This window comes from Octopus bimaculoides, chromosome 1 (assembly GCF_046866305.1).
Source record: "Octopus bimaculoides isolate indiv1 chromosome 1, ASM4686630v1, whole genome shotgun sequence".
Classification (NCBI taxonomy): domain Eukaryota; kingdom Metazoa; phylum Mollusca; class Cephalopoda; order Octopoda; family Octopodidae; genus Octopus; species Octopus bimaculoides.
Window position 1 is genome coordinate 77128185 of NC_142928.1, and position 19917 is coordinate 77148101.

The window sequence follows — 19917 nt, forward strand, 5'->3', positions numbered from 1 at the left end:
AATTCAGATAAGAGCCTCCATCAATTATTCCTCCCCCACCCCGTTTGTCTTTCAATGGTTACTTAATAACTTGAATACTGGTATTCGAAGCCTAATACTTTTTTCTTTTTTACTTGTATACCTTTTAACTGATTTTTCCCTCCATTGCTGTTGCTGTTCATCTCACTCTTCAAGTATTTCGTAGAGCATATTTTTATTACGTTTTAAAATTAGCTAATTCACAACTCTAAAAGCTTATATGGAATGAATGATTTTCTCCAATATTCCGGCAACCTACTGCTATAATGCCCCTCATTCTAACAAACGGTGATTTTTTTTTTTTTTGCGCTTGCAGTTTTGATTGGCAATTTTTGTTCTTCCATGACCTCAGAACAGATTATTATTATACATTATTTTCTTCTACTTTATTTTAGTAACATTATTATCCTATCATTTTTCTATGGTTCCATAAACTATTATCTTTATTTCAAAGAAGATTGTTTATCTAAAACACCCACACAACCCTCTCCTTACAAGCAATACCAATATCAAAAATTTTACTTCAGTCCTAAAAAGAAAATTTCTGCCGTGGTGGATCATCAACTTTCTCCTTCAATTCTCTTTTTCTGTCTATCATTACAGCATTAAATATCAAATATTAAATGGCTTGAATTATGCATATTTCCATTTTGTTTTTGTTTTATTTTTCTTCCTTTTGTTTTAAAATTTTACTTCCATGTTCTGCGTTTCCTGCTGTAACAAACAATATATTTCCATCTTGTTAGCAGTGGTCTGTATGATATACATGGGTTGGAAAAAATAATGGAAACACCTAAAGATTTCAAACAAATTTATTTTAACATGTGGTAGGACCGCCTTTGGCGGTAATTACAGCTTGAATTCTACAAAGTTTATATTGTTTTCAAAGGAATTTTTGTCCATTTTTCAGCTAAAACAATTTCGAGTTCTTGTAGTGATGATGGTGGAGGATAACGACTCCTTACTTGCTTTTCTAAAATGAATCATAAATGTTCAATAATATTGAGATCTGGGGACTATGGTGACCAGATAAGATTCTCAACTTCACTAGAATGTTTCTTGTGCCATTCACTAACAAAGTTAGGTGTGTGAATTGGTTCATTATCATCCTGAAAGATTGCACTTCCCTCTGGAGGAAACAGTTCCACAAACAGATAAAATGCTTAAATAGACTTCACTATTAATTCTGCCATGAAGGAAAACCATTGGGATGGCGGATTTCCAAGATGTAGCCCCACCATCAGATCATCACAGATCCTCCTCCATGTTTAACAGTTGGAAGAAGGCAGTCTGGGTCAAATGTTTCTTTTGGCTATTTCCACACGTTTACTCGACCGGTGCTCGTAAATAAGGTAAAGGATGACACGTTCGAGAAAATAACATTCTCCCACTGCTCTAGGGACCTATTCTGTAGGTTTTTACACCACTCTAAAAGCTTTGCAACATTTGTTTTTAAAAGTAGTGGTTTTCTGATTGCAGCGCTCCTCTGAAATCCGGCTTGGTGCAGCTCGCAGCGAACAGTTTTTGTGGAAACTGGTTCTCGAGGTGGTCATTAAGCTCTGCAGTAATTTTGGGAGCTGTACTCTTGTGATCCTTTCTAACAATTCACTTAAAAGTCCGACGGTCCATATCTGAAAGATTTGGTTTTCTTCCGGAGTTTTGTTTTGACAAGGAAGTTTTCCTTCTTTCTCAAAGGCTCTTATTACTTTCCAGACAGTACTTCTTCATACGCCAGACATTTCGGCTGTTTTTGTTACGCTAGCAACTGCCATACGAGCACCAACAATTTGACCTCTTTGAAAGTCCGATAGATCTGTTATTTTAATGAATTTTAATTACCTTTTCCTGATGATATCTGAAAAGAAACAACAATTTTAGCAAAGCATGTTAAGCAACATTAATACTTAATCAAAAAATATAAAAATAAACAATCTTTTGACGGTCTTATATATATTTCAAAATTATGAAACTAAGATGCTAGGTCTTTCGATTATTTTGTCCAACCCCTGCATATTAATTCCATATTGAAGTCAGTTTCGCTGATTGCGTGCTCAGTACATTAATGCACCTTGTGAGTGGAACTCATAGATGTAATTCTTTATATATTTGGTACTGAAAGATATTGAGTGAGCATGTGCGAGATATGTGAATGCGCGCAGGATATTCGGTGGTGTGTGTGTGTGTACGTGACAGAGAGAAGGAACGAAAGAAAGAGACCGAGAGAGAGAGAACGAGAGAGAGAGAACGAGAGAGAGAGAGAACGAGAGAAACAGAGAACGAGAGAGAGAGAACAAGAGAGAGAGAGAACGAGAGAGAGAGAACGAGAGAGAGAGAGAGAGAGAGAGAGAGAGAGAGAGAGAGAGAGAGAGAAGCTAGCTAATAGAGAGATAGAGAAATAGAAAAGGCTTTGATAGTTTGATACAGGAATGAGTTCATGGGATGAATAGCGGTAACTGAAATATGTGAAAAGCCCCATCAACTGTCGATACCGAATTGAAATTCTAAAATCGTGCAAATTTACCTTTACTAGAAAAACTGGGAACCATTACTCAATCTTTTAATCTACATAAGTAGTAGTCAAATTTCCTTCAAATGAATGTTCACCGTCTTAAAAAATGGAAAGTCACCTTAATTACAATATGGATGGAAAACGTAGTTCGACATGTTAAGAGTAGAATACTTTTAAACATATATATGCGGGGTATAGGCTGACTTAGAACAAGGATTTGAGCAACGTCCCTCTCGTCTGCAGCGATTACTATTTGAAGACAACATCAATTATGGCTGACTTTATTTTAAAAGAAATATGCATAAAATTATATTGTTACATACTCAGCAGTTTTTACTGTCTGAATATTCATATAACTGGAATCATGTAATATTTAAACGTACTTAGTTTAATAACGTAGGCCCCCATTCTCATTCGATTAAAGGAATATTAATTCTGAACGTAGATTTAATGAAGTTTATTTAGATTAGACCTGCCTATGGAGATTCTTATGTCAGCAAGAGACATTTATTGAGAATATTAATATCTGCATTGGAAGAACATTATTGAGCACTGTTTACTCATACGGTATTCATGTAAACATAAAATGACCACTTTCAAAAGATTTTTTTTAAAAATCAATTCAAGTTATCTGAACTGAGCTATTTAAAACTGACCTACAACGTATCTTGTTATAACCAGATAGCTTCAAAAAATTCTGACAGCTCGCCGTCTTATTACTTATAGTTAATGATCAAAGTACATTGTTGCGTACAGTTTGATTATTTGTGTAACGTTTACAGTTGAAAACAACAGTTAAGAGCCAGCAGTGTTACATTGCCTACAGTTGGCTCTGACAAATAAGATGCAAATATAATTCTAACAACTCAATTCCATATTAACTGACATTTAAATTCGTATATTCCCAAGCCTTGTTCCTGAACAGTTTTACATCTATTTAACTTAATCGGTATTTCACTTTATTAACACTTACTGTCATTCGTGGTCTTAACCCTATTACTTTATAAGAGTTTTAAGTAAGACTTTTCAATTTTCGATACATTTAATTTTCATAAATTATCAAAAAACGTTGATATTGAATTAAAGTCCGTTCGAGGATAACTTAATTTGCTCATAGTCACACAGAGCATGTTTTCTCCAATAACAATATCAGACGTTTTGACATACATTCTGGAATTGCAGCTCTGTGATATTTCTCAGATTTGATCATTATGTACGTTCATTTTTTAACCTCTACTATTTTTTTCGCCAATATATTGAATTCTATATGTAGATGTATTTACTTTAGAACAAATTTAATAGCACTTTTTATAAACATATCCTTCAGCTGACGCGAAATTCTACCACTATCTCGTAAACTAAAATGTGTATACATAGGAGAGAGATACATTCTAAATTTTACTCCAGGCATCATTGTAAGAAATAGAAAGAATCATTAGAAAATATAATGTTCAAGGATAGCACTAATCTTCGTAGACTGCTCAACAGAGCATGATGTTCCATACGGTAAAAGTGATTACTTCACATTCACACAAACATTTACACACCTAAATACATTCGTGTGTGTGTGTGTGTGTGTGTGTGTGTGTGTGTGTGTCTGTGTGTGTGTGTGTGTGTGTGTGTGCGTGTGTGTGTGTGTGTTTGTGTGTGTATGTGTGTGTGTGTGTGTGTGTGTCTGTGTGATCTTATTCTTGTCTATAAAGTCTTATGGAGAAGAAGCGAGAAGTATCATCAATCTTCTCAAATAATGTTTCTTTTCAATCTGTTTTGTTTTTACAACACATCACTTTCACAAGTATTAATTTGTTTCATGAAGTTTACTCATGTAAGTACTAGTGTAAACTGTTGTCATTTAACTGAATTATATTTAGTTCTAATTGACTGCACTTAGACATATAGCTATTATTCTAAAGAAAACTGGTCTCCTTTTAAATGTTGATTACGGCGATTTTCAATCGACTTTCTGTTACTATAGTATTGGCTCCGTATCAGTACTAAACTTGAATGATTATTACTTTCGAAAAGTTTTAATTAAAACAGAATACATTCAACTTCTTTCCACATTATGTAGCTGCATCTATCACACATGATTTGCTAAAAGTCAAATAAATTCTGCCATCATAAAACACTTTCATAAGCGACAGCAGCCTATATAATGAAAACAAATATATTTACGAATTACCAAACAATTTATTATGCAAACCATAAACAATACTTAATCGGGAAAATGAAGACTATAATCCAAAGTGAATAAATTCGTATCCATATGTGAGCATATATTATTATTATATATATATATATATATATTTGTTCGAGAATAGTCAACATTAGCAGCAGAGGAAATGTCATCGACCTTAATACTTTTTGTAACATATTTATATCTCAAGCTTAAGCATTGCCTTTAGAATCACTCTAGATTGTGTGCCAAGATAAATATAAGATCCCTGAGACGTCATCAGATATTTCTGAATCGGTTTAATGCATCTCGTTGCGTATAAATGCAGGTTGAAGGACCAAAAATTTTTTAAAAAAACAAAAAAAAAAACATGGCACACAGAAAATTTCCCAGAATTTAGTGTATGAAATAAATTATTTAATTGGTTCCCGTTATTTGGTGATTGATCCTTATTTTCATTGATCATACAATCAAAAGAATATACTTTAGATTACAAAGACTCGATTTATAGATATAAATGCTTTTAAAACTACATTCCATTTATTGTATTACCCTGTGACCCTCAGCATATTCTATAATAAAGTAATAGTTATGTAAATATGATTACACTAGCTAACAGAACAACAACCAGCTTTCCACACAGAATCTCATATCTGCAAGAGAATAGTTTTTAAATAAACGGATCTCCTGAAGACTAAACATTTCTGAATTTCGCAGTATAGAATCGAACATATCCGTAACATCTATAAGTTTAATGCAAGTTAAACAGCTGAACAACTTGTGTATTAGGGAATATACTAAGACATCAGTAAATCGTAATTCAGAATATAATCTTAAGAAAATCTCTTTCATAAATGGATGACCAATATTAAAATAAGTTTCAATACTAATTTCTTGATCACCAGATATATAGCTACTACCGTAAAATATTTCCGAACTGTAGGTCTGAATTAAACTGGAAATTCCTGTGCGCTTCTGCAGGAATATCTAAAATGTGGTGAAGTGGCAATGTTCGGACAAAATGTCTTTCACTTTTTGTGTCCCTCTACGTTCTGAGTTAGAATCACTCAAGTGTCTAATTTGCTTTTTTTTATTTCCTGCGAGGCTAAAATAATTAATTGCTGACATCGCTAGAACGACTGCAAATCTCGCCCAAATGCAACATATCTACCACAATTATTCATTACAATATCGCCTAGCATCAACATCTGTTTAGAAGCTGTCGACCTTCATCAGGGAACTAGAATTTTAGGACGTTGAGAAATTTTAAAGCTTTGTATGCCACACAACACTATTCATTTAACTATTACTAATGTCAATAATAAGCTGGACCATCTATCACTACTTCCTTTAAAACTCAATCGGCTCCTTCAGATCATTGGCGTCAAGATTTTGTAATCATTCCTCAATATCAATTACTGCACAGCCTCTCTGTAAACTTATTCACTGTAGCTTCTAAATAAACATATCAATACGTCATCCTTCATAAAGATACTATTACGTTGGAAATTCAACTGCAAAAGGTATTATTAAAAATAGTATATCTGATTTGATATTCTGCTGTGATACAGTAATTACAAAGTTTCTTTTTCTTTCCCATTTTTTCACCAGTTTTATTTTATTTTTTTTATTAATACTTATTGCTGATTAATTGTTTTATTCATATTCATATTTTTCTTTTATCTTTTCTTCTTTTTTATTTTCCATCTTTTCCAGAGACGCTGTTATCGTTTTCTATGATTAAGTATTTCTTTTATCATTTTAACATCTTTTGTTCAATGTAAATGTAATAGGTAATGAAGACACTTACCCATTGAACCTTCCACACGTGTCCCCTCACATCTTCGCCCACTCATTGATTGTCTCACCCTCTCACCATAATATATATATACATATCACGATAAATTCACATTGCATCCGTTTCATAACAAGTTTACACGTGTTTTGTATCACATTTTTTAATCATTAATGAACACTACCTCATATCCATTTTTTCTTATAGGTAACCTCAAATCCTGCCTTTTGTTTCTTTTTATTGATTATTGATAGGATTAACTTTTTTCTCACTTGCAGTATAAATCCCAGTATCAAATCCAATAAGTTTTCAATAGAGAGCTTCTTGTCACCATCTGGCAATGGATATTTATCTCCTTTAATATCAGTAGTGCAGAAAGTAATGATAGTTAAGCGCTTTCTAGAAAAATTTAGCAGTATAACAAATGTTATGATTAACCTAGAACTAGAGCTTGCTGGCAAGCTCAGAAGGCCCGAAACTTACTTTGAATTTTCGAAGCCAACCATTTGAATAAGGATTTCCAACATAGCTGTAATCTAAGCAACGTCATCGAGACGCTAAAACTGTTAACAACAAGTCGGCCATCACACAGTTGATGGCCAACTTGCGGTTAGCAGTTTTAGTGACAAAGAAAGAAATTAACAGAAAGGGGAATCGTATATTAGAGTCAGTTTTTTCGATGTTCCCGAATTCTTGATCCCTAGATTATGGAAAGCAGATTGCGAAAAAATATGCAATGCAAGGATATGTAAAGAAATCGTTCTAACCGAAGAATTGTCGTCTCAGTTTTTAAATCCAGCAATTTCTATGAAATTATTTACATTTGAAGGATATTTGTCATCGAAAAATACCTAAGCAATGAAAACCCAGGTTCGAAATTTTCCCAAGACACCTGGTGAAGGCTGGAGGGTATATAAGCCGAAACGTTGTGTTAACATCAAACAAGATGAGGACAAATATCCCTCAAATGTAAATAATGTAAATAATGTACATAATTCCTCATCTCTTAAATATAGAACTGTAAGTGTATCAGTATCTGTTTATTTGACTGTAAAAAGGATATAGATAATCCTATCAGATGGTGCTATTAAGTTATACATGGCCTGGACCAATCTTTGGTCGAAACATATCTAAGTTCATCTATATTTATATTATTTGTGTGTTTTTCTGAACTCGGTTTTGGAGATTCACTCCTCTGTGTGAAAGTGTGCTATTCTTTATTTTTATTTTTGCTTTAATTTAATTTTATCTCTTGAAACCTGAGACTGGCAAATAAATTTGTGTATCAGTGGTCTCATAGTTGTTGCTTCGTTAATTTCTCGTTCACTTAACATGCCAAACTGGCGGAGAATATATAACGCGAGTAACAATAATCTGCTGTGTAACCAACAACTCTACTGTGTAAGTTAATGAATACTTACGTTAATATCCTGAGTTCAGATTGCTCCATGAGATAATTTTTTGAGATGAATGCATTATCCAATACATCACGTGGAAATGAAGCGTTAAGTATTTTTGCTATGTTAGGAGAGAATTTGGTATCCACGACCAACTTCCCACTTATTGTTTTAAAAATTGAAATGAACGCGTATAAGAAAACAAATTGGTACTCTCTTTCAAGCATCTTCTTTCTCTTTCTCTCCTTTATCTCTCTCTCCCCCTCTTTGTCACTTTTCCTTATTTCGCTCCCTTTTTTACTTTCTCACGCTCTATCTTTACCATAATTTCTCTTGTCGCTTTAAAACTCTAAAGCAACCACTTACCCAAATATTTTCTTTTGTTAACGAACATAATTATTGTTCGTTATGAAAGTCATTCTTGAAGCTTCTTTCTCATGTACACCTGCTCTCATGTACATATGCAAACATACACATACGCACACACACGCACACACACACGCACGCACACACACACACACACACACACACACACACACACATGAAAATAGCTTAAACGATTGTAAATTGCAATGAATGAAAATTAATTTGCAAAGTCAATTGAAATTCTAACGAGTTTTAAAACTCTTGAGTTTGAATATGTAATTCATGTTGTAGATATCTCTCTTTCTCCCTCTCTCCCCCCTCTCTCTCTCTCTCTCTCTGTGTATATATATATATATATATATATATATATATATATATATATATATATATATATATATATATATATATATATATATATATATATATATATATATATGAAGGAGAAGTATCTGCCATGTCTTCCCAATAGTTTTAGGCAGTAATTGGAGGAAAATCTTAGCTTCTTAGAAGCACACAACTCACTTATGTCCATATAGGCGCAGGAGTGGTTGTGTGGTAAGTAACTTGCTTACTCACCACATGGCTCCGGATTCAGTGCCACTGCGTGGCACCTTCGGCAAGTGTCTTCTACTATAGCCTCGGGCCGACCAAAGCCTTCTGAGTGGATTTGGTAGACGGAAACTGAAAGAAACCCGTCGTATATGTGTGTATATATATATAAATATGTGTGTGTGTATGTTTGTGTGTCTGTGTTTGTCCCCCCACCCCCGCCAACATCGCTTGACAACCGATGCTGGTTGCTGGTGTGTTTACGTCCCCATAGCTTAGCGGATCGTCAAAAGAAACGATAGAATAAGTTCTAGGCTTACAAAGAATAAGTCCTGGGGTCGATTTCCTCGACTAGAAGGCGGTTCTCTAGCATGGCCGCAGTCAAATTACTGAAACAAGTAAAGTTTCAACAAGTAATGAAAGTAAAGAAAGTAAAGAAAGTAAAGAAAGTAAATATATGACAAACTTTGGAGACAATATATACAGAAACTACACAGCGTCAATTAAATCGATTTCACTATTTCTGTGGTGTTTGAAAATCAAAGTCAGCCTTGAGGTATTATTATTAACTCATACTGTGAACGGCTGTAAAGAATGTAGTACAATTTACTAAAATATTCCACCATATTACTTTCTAACAATGTCATAAAGCCACTTATTGAGAAGTGTTCGTTGGATTCATTGACCTCTAATACCCGGTGGGTATTTATTTTATCAAAGTTAACCTCGATGGGGTTCGAGATGAAAACACAAAGAGAACAACTGAATAATGTATGGTATGAAATTTATCCTATCGATCTCGCAAATTATCTCAACATTTATACGCAAAATAATCCATTTATATACATTTCAAACAAGTGATATCCCTTATCAGCAGTTAGTTGTATTAAGGACAAATAATGTAGAAACAGTTGTGACATCCACACTACTTTCAAAAATATTAACAAAGTTACTGAAATAAATGACAGCCGCCAGAAATATAACTTGTATGAATGCCATCGTATCTTGTAAGCTCGGACGGTCTCCATTCATATTTCATTTCTGGAGTCACCAGAATAAATGCCAGACCAACTCTTGAGGTAAATAGGCACTCTAAAACATGTATTCAAAATTGATGACGGACATTTCTTCTGCTAACACTAATGTCCTCATAACCCTTAATGCAGTGAATACAATCAATTCACTTCTAATGAGTCTCTTCATTTAGCACTCATTGAAAGATACATTCTTCATACAAGAAGATAATACCATAGAAAAGAAAAATCATGGCGCATATTATCACCAATGGACTCAGTATAAGATGATTAAAATGAAAAAGAAAAAAACATTAATGTATTGAATAACGTCGAAAATATCTGAAAGTTTTCTTTGGAAATTTAAAATGTGCAGCCTGTATGTCTGGTGATTTCACTCGTAAAAATATATTTCAGAAATATATAAACTCTATGGCTATGAAATAATTTATACATTTGCACATTAGCACACACACGTAGACACAACTCAGTACCAGTGCACTTGATAAATTAAATGAACACACAACACACACACACACACACACACACAAATATGCCTATGTTTGTATGTTTGGAAATTTAATATTATACCTGATATTTTTTCTAAGTAATGGTGAGTATATTATAGAAACTACTAGTTTTTGTTCATTAGATATCATTCTACGTTTTTATTTTATCAACTTGCTCTGAGTTTTGCTTCTGTTCTTCTTTTTCCTTCTTTAGTTCTAGTCAGGCATTAGTTTGATAACAATCACAATAATCATGCTAAATGTAATGATGAAAACTATATAACATACTATCAAAAAAAGCAAGAGAACAGGAGTTAAAATTAACTGGGAATGGTGTGATTTCGTCAGAAGAATGCTGCTACACATTAGAATATTGTAGGACCTCCAAACATGGACGTTGCTGCTGCAACGTTAATCAGCGTTGTACGAGCGGTCAACCCCGCTTCTGCGCAGTTCATTAATCTGCCAAAAATTGCTACAAATTCCATCAAATGACTTCATAGTCTCCCATCGAGATTTTCACCTTTAAGATAATGGGTTGCCGATTGAATCATAAATCTGCTTCATTAGAGTTTACCAGAAGGTGTTGTTTAACCCAGAATTAGATAACATCTTGAGCTCTATAAAACCGAAATGTCTCTGTATCTAAACAGGTACGCGTCAGCTACACAATTGGCTACGTTATATATTTAGAACAAAATATTTATTTTTACTAGTACTATAATGTCCGTAGGGTTCTAGAGAATAAATTGTTCTCGGTGTAGTTCAATCTAGATGTAATGAGATACTATGAGAATGTGAAGTGGTTCTCTATAATCGGCAAGAACAGGGAATCGTTAAGGTATCGCTAACTTGTGCTTTTATCAACGGATAGATGGAAGAGCATTGTAGAGAATGAAGGAGAATATATTTTAGATAAAAAGAGAACTTTCTTTATCTTAATTTTGAAAAATAAAAGAAGAATATAAAAACGTCATTGTTAATGGGATGACCAAATATTTTGTAATGATAAAAAGGCGCCAAGCTAGCAGTATCGTAAGCACGTCGGAAAATAAAAAAAAAACACCGAGAGGCATTTCGTCCGTCTTTACGAACTGAGTACAAATTGCGCCGAGGCCAACGTTCCCTTTCATTCTTTCGGGATTCATGAAATAATCTACAAATATTACGGTCAATATGATCGATTATCCCCCTCCCACAAGATTTCACCTTTCTGTTTATAATAGAAAGAGTTATTGTTTCTGTTGTTGTTGATGTTATTGCTACTGTTTCGTTAGCACGTCGAGCTGATGCTTCTGCACCACGTAATGCACCGAAATCCATTGTATAGTTTCCCACCCACGAGGGAGCGATGCAGGATGTGTCGAAACGTTCGTTGTGGTCATTAAGGTTTCCAGTATGTTCCGTCTTCCGTATCAATTATTTCTATTATGTCTGCTTATATATATATATATATATATATATATGTGTGTGTGTGTGTGTGCGTGTGTCACGATATATGGATTCCAGCAATCCGACGGTACTCGTAAAAAAGCACCTTAGTTTATCATAGCACAAACCATATAGATTATATAGTAATATACATGAGAAACGAATAATGGGAATATACAGATATAAATGATGGAGATTGTATGTAAGTATGTATGTATGTATGTATGTATTACTTTGCTGCTATTTGGCTACCTCGGATTAAATACAAATATCACATAATTAAGAAGACAAACAGCACAGAACATAATGGTTCTTGTTATTAAAAACAACATTACGAGGTAGTTTGAAATCATTTAAGTGTGACATGTTGTCACCTTTTGGTTTAAAGGGTACTTCAGGATACTGAGAGACATTTCTTTCCAGTTTAAATTAGTCAATGTTCGTAATGGTTTTGTTAGGGTAACAATATTACAAGACATGTTTCTTCTTTCAAAGAATTGTTTTTTTTTTCTATGTTAAAAAAAATCAATAGTATATGACGCGTGTGATAATGGAGTGACAATTTGAAGGCAGAAATGTCCAATTAACACATCGGTAATGCAGTATCATTGTATGATTGTTAAGTGCCAAATCAGACGCCTTCATTTTAATGTCAGTTTTTTTTTGGGGGCTTCGTTCAGTCAATAAACTACACTGTAATTTCTCAAGAATTAGACATTTCAGTATTCCAAATTGATCTATCTTTGTGTCTTTGGCTTCCTATGAGACAACTTCATAATATAAATTGGACATGCATCTCTCTAGACATATCGATTTAGTTACAAAACCTCTGATATAAATAGCCTTATAGTTTATTGAATCTAGTTATGTCGCATATCACGTTTTGGTTTTCCGGGCATCATCGAAAACCTCCTTTTCACATAACATTAATACTGCTAGGTAACGACTATAGCTTATTTATACTTATAACTACAAAGAAATTTACAAATAAGTGAACAACTATTCTTTTAGGTGAGTAGAACTAAGAAGACGTGACATTTATATACTTTTATTTACATATATACACAAAAAATACTGAAGCTGGAAGCAATTGTTTACTTGAAATTTTGAATCGTTTTGCAACACAAATATCAATGTAGCTTTGAAACCAAAAAGTCGATTTATGCCAATCATATATTAACGTAGATTAACGACAATTACAATATGCGTTGCACAGTTGGGTGCATGTGTGTGTGTGTGTGTGTGTGTGTGTGTGGCGATCAGGAACTCTAAGGCCAGAGCTGAGTGCCAATGCAGAGTCTATCTATAGAGTCATACCATTTTGGCCCCGGATCATACTAATTCTGTGATGGTGAAGTATAGTGATGTCTAACAGCTTAGTACCGCTTCAGCTAAGGGGAAGCGTAACATGCATACATATTTGCATACATACATGTGTTATATATATATATATATATATATATATATATATATATATATATATATATATATACGAGAGGGTACCGAAAAGAAACTGGAAATTTGCAGTATTATTTTATCCAGAGAGTTCTACATATTTACACTTTTATCACCTTCAGAATATTCTCCATTTGAAACAACGTATCGCTCCAGACGCATTTTACACTATTCGAAGCAGTCCTAGAACTCGTGCGATGTAATGCTTTTTAACGCCTCCGTCGTTTTCCTTTCACCTCTTCCACATTAAAAAATTCCATATCACCAGCTTTCGGCACCAGCGATGACTTTCGAAAATAGATCCGGGTTAACCTCCAGCTGTTCTTTCAGTTCACGACACACGGTCAGTTGTGACTGCTGGTGAACTTCCGTTAGCAACCCAGGCACAAATTTTGCTGCAACTTTTTTCATTCGCAATTCATCGCTCAAAATTCTTTAACAGGAGTATCAGGACACATCACTCATATCAAGAAGTTCGGTAATTGTTCATTGATGGTCCTCCAAAATTATTTCATGAATTTTCATGATGTTTTCATTCGTTCAGGATGTCGACAGTCGTCCTGAGCCTGGGCTTCAAGCGACAAGTGACCATTCCTAAAACGTGAACACCACCCGCAAGCGTTTGTTTTGCTCATGGCAGCATCCTTGTAAGCTTTTTTGAATGTTGACATCTGTTTCGGTCGTCGTTTTCCCCAGCAGAAAACAGAATTTCAGGGAAGAACGCTGTTACTTTGTTTCAGCCATCGCCAAATTCGACGAACAGGAGAGAAGCTCTGCAAAACAAACATGCACCAATTAGCAGTACGCTCATGCTAGACGATGCTGAGGGTTTTATCAAATAGCTTCTCGCGGCGGAAGCCTGATCTACAACGAGCTTGTCCTACAAATAACGTTTCCTGTTACTTTTCGGTACTTCCCTGTATATATATATATATATATATATGTGTGTGTGTGTGTGTGTGAGAGAGAGAGAGAGAGAGTGTGTGTGTGTGTGTATGTATATATATATATATGTGTGTGTGTGTGTGTGTGTGTGTGTGTGTGTGTGTGTGTGTGTGTGAGTGTATATATATATATATACACATAAGAAAGAAGAAAGCAAAGGACCACTGATGAGGTCACAGAAGTGTGACGAAAGAACTTTGGCCGAAACAGGATTAATATAATATAATGTAATATAAAGCTGAAGCAAATTAACACCAAATATACAGTGCGTGTGTTTTTAAAGGCTAAACTTACAATATGACCATCCCCAAGTACAACAATATATATATATATATATATATATATATATATATAGAACAGAACAACAATCAATTCATCTCTCCATCCTTGATATATTTGTAAATAATCCCCTAAACATGTGTATATATCCCGCAAATCTGTATACATTCAGTCTAAAGACCCTAACAATACTTTGAAAGTAACTTGTAATTTTCAGATAAGTTGAAGAGTTACATCCTTTGACTGCAAAATATTTGTCAACAACAAAAATGGCGTTCCCATGATCTAAAACTGACATTTTGGAAGTTTGATAAGCGTAAGACGCGAAACCGCTACTCACAGTTAATTATATAATGTTTTAATACAACTCTTTGTTACAGTATGATATTGATATTAGCATAAATTTTATTACACAAACCACCCTGTGCGTTTTTATATATTTTCCCTTCTTAACTATATATTTAGTATAATTCAGGTATAAGCATCGTATACCGTATACTGTCATACCGCATGTCATTCAACAGCAGGATATCTGCAAGGCTGGATAAACATTTGAACCCTTGCTATTGCATACGATTAATATAAAAATAACACAGGCATGTAAAATACCAGACCTTTGTAGCCGATCACGTTTGTTTCTGTACCGCACACCAACTTTAAGTTGCTGAGTTTACATATATACATCACAGTATACGATTATTCTATAGAACAATTAAATATTTTTCAGCGCAAATATGTGCGGGTGCTTCCACAAGTGGAATGTAATGAATCACATAGCTGTGGCTGAAAAATATTTAATTATATTGTAATTGTAAAGAATAATCTTTGAAATATGTGTAGTACACAGGTGCACGAAGAAGATTTTGCTAGTAAATGTTAATGATATTAGAATCAAAAGAACAGATATATATATATATATTTTAACTGTTGAATACAATCTTCATCGTCATAAAAGGCAATTGCCACATTTTTTTGAATACTTACGTCAAATAATATAACTCGATTTCAACTCCTTCACATCCATCCAAATATCTCAGCAAATATGTTTCACTGTTGTTCTTTCTTCTGTTCACCCATTGTTTGTCTCCTTATTTGGCAACATCAAAAAATACACGGATCAACTCAACCTATCAAGGTTGACTGGCCCCGACAACAATTCTTCAATCTGCCTCTGAGACAATGCCCTTGAATTGATTACTCTTTTTGCCACGCTATTTAATTTTTCATTTCCTAAGATTTCACCCCAAATATTGGTAGAGAAACGCTACACAGTATCCTAGTAGCCTACCCATGAGAAAAGCTTTCTAACTGACCTAAATTTGTCCTTTATTTATCGACCATGCCCTTTTCTTTTATTCGTCCGCAAGTTTACAGTCATATGACTGTAACTGTGCTGGGGAATTGGAGATTGGTCGAAGAGATCGACGCCAGGACTGAACTTTAATCCTGGCATGTATTTTATCAGTGTCTTCTAACGAATGGCTGGGTTACAGAGATGTAAATATACCAATACCGGCTGGTTGTTGGTTGTTGTTTTGGTTGTTGAAGACAAATATATACACAAAGGTACACGCACATACGCATTCATATATATGTGTGTGTATGTGTGTGTGTGTGTGTGTGTGTGTGTGTGTGCATGTATATTTATATATACATTTTTTATGCGTTTCAGTAATTTGACTGCTGCTATGCTGGAGCACCGCTTTTAGTCAAACAAATCGACCCCAGGCCTTATTCTTTGCAAGCCTAGTACTTATTCTATCGGTATCCTTTGCCAAACCGTTAAGTTAAGGAGACGTAAACACACCAACATTGGTCAAGTGATGATGGAGGGAAAAACGCAGACACACAAACACACATATACATACATACATATATCTATACGATGGGCTATTTTCAGTTTCCGTCTACCAAATCCACTCCCAAGGTTTTGGTCGGCCCGAGGCTATAGTAGAAGACACTTGCCGAAGGCGCAATGCAGTGGCACTAAACCCCAAACCGTGTGGTTGGTAACACGCTACTTACCAGACACCCACTCTTGCGTCTATATATATATATATATATATATATATATATATATTAAATGAGGCAGCTAGTTAGCAGAGTTTCGCCCAAAAAGCAAGCAACAGATATCATTAAATATGACTGAAGGTATTAGAACACTTACACTTCTAGAAATAAGACCTAACTGGCTTTATTGCTGCTGTGAAAGCGTTGACACCAGCAAGAGAGCTCTTACCTTGCTGAGTCTACATTTATACATCACAATATACGATTATTCTTTGGAATAATTAAATATTTTTCAGCAATAGCTCTGTGTGGCTGCTTCCACAGGTGGTTGGAATGTGATAAATCAAATCGCACAGCTATATATATATATATATATGCAAGTATTCTTGTTTTACATAGAAGGCAACACAAATGATAATTCAACAAAGTAAAGATTCACTGAACGTTTCCTAAACAATGCTTTATATATGCGCTTTCACTTCTTGCAAAATATATAGGCAATAAAATGGCAATGACCCATCCAAACTAGCTCTGCTGCAAGCCCTATCCACCTATTGATCGATCGAGTCATTCCATATGAACATGAATTACATGGAAAACGCAGCATGATATATCTAACTTAAAACAATTAATGGAAATGCCAAATCAAACCAAGTACAAACAGAATATGGGCTGAGATAATTATGTGTCTCTTATGTTGTGAGAACAAAGACAACATATCATGTGATACCGCATTTTCAAATACAAGCAAATACAAAAATTGGCGAATGAATTTAATGAACAACCTTTTTTTAATTCTGACGTTTATAAATTAATTTTCATTATATATGAAGTTAAGTTTACACTTACGAACATAAGCATAAGCACATTCAAGTGTAATAAGACTTTCTATATATACGAATGCATATGCATGTGCGTGTGTGTTTATATATATATATATATATATATATATATATATATATATATATATATATATATATATATATATATATATATATATATTGGCCCTTCTGGACATGCCCACGGTCACTCGGAGAGCCACTCTCACTAGCTATGCTGATGACACAAAGATATCTCAGGCAATAAAGAATCCTGATGATATTGTAAGCCTGCAGAATGACCTAAATGCAATATATGAGTGGGCAGACCAAAATAATATGCAGTTCAATGCAAAGAAATTTCAAGTACTGCGTTACAAGACCACAAGGACCTCCCAACTGGCATACACAAGGCCTTGAGGTACTGCAATCCCAGAACCACAAACAGTAAGAGATCTGGGCATCAACATGTGTAGTGGTGCATCATTTCACATGCACGTTGTCAAGTTGACAGCAAAGTGCGGACAACTGGCAGGGTGGATACTGAGGACATTCCGTACACGGGATCAAAATGTCATGTTGACTCTATGGAAGACATTTGTTCTGAGCCGCCTAGACTATTGCTCTCAGTTGTGGTCACCACACATTGTTAAGCGGACAGCAGAACTCGAGGCAATTCAGTGGCACTATACAAAAAAGATCGCCACAGTCCAACAGATGAACTACAGGGAGCGACTGAAGGCACTAGGTCTCTACTCCCTGGAGCGCAGGCGGGAGAAATATGTAATAATATACATATGGAAAATACTGGAAGGACTGGTGCCAAACTTTGGCATCAAGTACTACAGGAATGCCCGCACGGGTCGGCACTGCATGGTGCCAAAGGTACCGTCCACTGCATCTCACATAAGAACGAGATACTGCAGCAGCCTCGGTTTCAGAGGACCTCAGCTCTTCAATGCCCTGCCAAGACATTTGAGAGACATGAAAGACATGGATGCGGAGGTCTTCAAGACAAAACTTGACGCTTTCCTCTCCACGATACCAGACGAACCAATGGCTCGTAATGAGACGCAGTTTAGGGCAGCTATGTCAAATTCTCTTAGACACCAGATGTGCCATCAAAACTCTTGATTGGACCATATCAGGTGGGGGAGAACAGCCATGCAAGGAACGTGAAGAGACCACAGCATAAAGACGGACAATCACGGTGGTGCACCAGCATGACCGCAGCCACTTGGCTGAAACACATAAATAAATAAATAAATCTATATATATATATATATATATATATATATATATATATATATATATATGTATATATATGCATATATGCATATATGCATGCACGCACGTATGTAGGCGGCGAGCTGGCAGGAACGTTAACATGCCGGGCGAAATGCTTAGCGGTATTCCGTCTGCCGCTACGTTCTGAGTTCAAATTCGGCTGAGGTCGACTTTGTCTTTCATCCTTTCGGGGTCGATTAAATAAGTACCAGTTAGGCACTGGTGTCGATATATTCGACTTAATCCGTTGGTCTGTCCGTGTTTGGCCCCTCTATGTTTAGCCCCTTGTGGGCAGTAAAGAAATAACATACATATGCACGTATGTATATACACACGCCTATTTGATATACATATAGGCATATGATGTATATGCTTGAACACACACACTCACACACAAATACATGCGCAACCACTATAGAGTTTACATCGTACATTTACAATATTTTCATTTCTACTTCGCAGGAATAAAAATAGACAATTCCTTTGTAATTGAAGCAAACTACTACATCATCCATTTATTTTCTCTAGTTCTTTTGTGCTTTTGTTTGCATATTTTCTTCTTTCTCCCCATCTTTCTTATTCTCACTCAATCATTCTTGATTCTTTTTATTTTCTTCCTTTTTCTTTTTTTCTTACGAGACTATTTTCAGATCTGCAAATATGTCGCCTTTTGTTTTTATACTCTTTCTTTTCTCCTTTCTTTTATGTCCTTTTATCTTCCTCGGTTCTGGCATTTTTAGCAGTTTCTTCGTCACTGAGTTTCATTTCGAAACAATAACAATAACAACATCCAGTTGAGATGCCTATATTTATTTTAACTGGTCTTCTGACTACAAGTCTTTTTGACTGTAAAGTAATTAAATTCCTACTGAATTTTTCTCTTTTCTTTTCAAGTGACATCTGGTGGCTGAATTACCATCTTAGTATTTTTTATTCAAAACATTTTCTTTTCTATCATCCTCACTTTTATGTCTATTTCTGGTAGCAGTTAGAATCATCTACAGAGTTGTCGATAGACCAGCTTGCCACGTTAATCACTGTAAACGTTTACATATACACGTGTGCACTGCTGTTTATCTGTGTTATGTCTTAGTAGATGTCTGCTATGTAATATACAATCTTGTAATTCCAACCTTTCCTTCTAGATAAGTTATTGTCTTCCCCGATAAATGGAATTTACAGATAATTGACGTTTTATTCTTTAATAAAGTTAATTGAATATCATTCTCTTGGTATTTCTTTTCGAGAACTTGAAGAAAATTTAATGTACCTCACGAAATATCTTGAAAATAATTGCTTTTCCTTTTAGGATCAAAATTATAGTAATGTTACTATTATGTTTCCTTAGCTTTATTGCATC

The 19917-nt window shown here is 34.8% G+C and overlaps 1 protein-coding gene across 2 annotated transcripts in view; it reads left to right on the forward strand.

Moving 5' to 3' along the window:
• The window catches only part of LOC106869508 (uncharacterized), a 1059538-nt gene that overhangs the window by 1031826 nt on the left and 7795 nt on the right, over positions 1-19917 (forward strand). Inside the window, exon 13 of one of the 2 annotated variants that reach the window (XM_089352454.1) lies at positions 6420-6443. The exons of the other annotated variant lie outside the window; for it this stretch is intronic. Within the exon in view, the coding sequence (XP_089208580.1) occupies positions 6420-6443 (24 nt within the window). The remainder of the gene's footprint in view (positions 1-6419; positions 6444-19917) is intronic. 2 annotated transcript variants of the gene reach the window in all.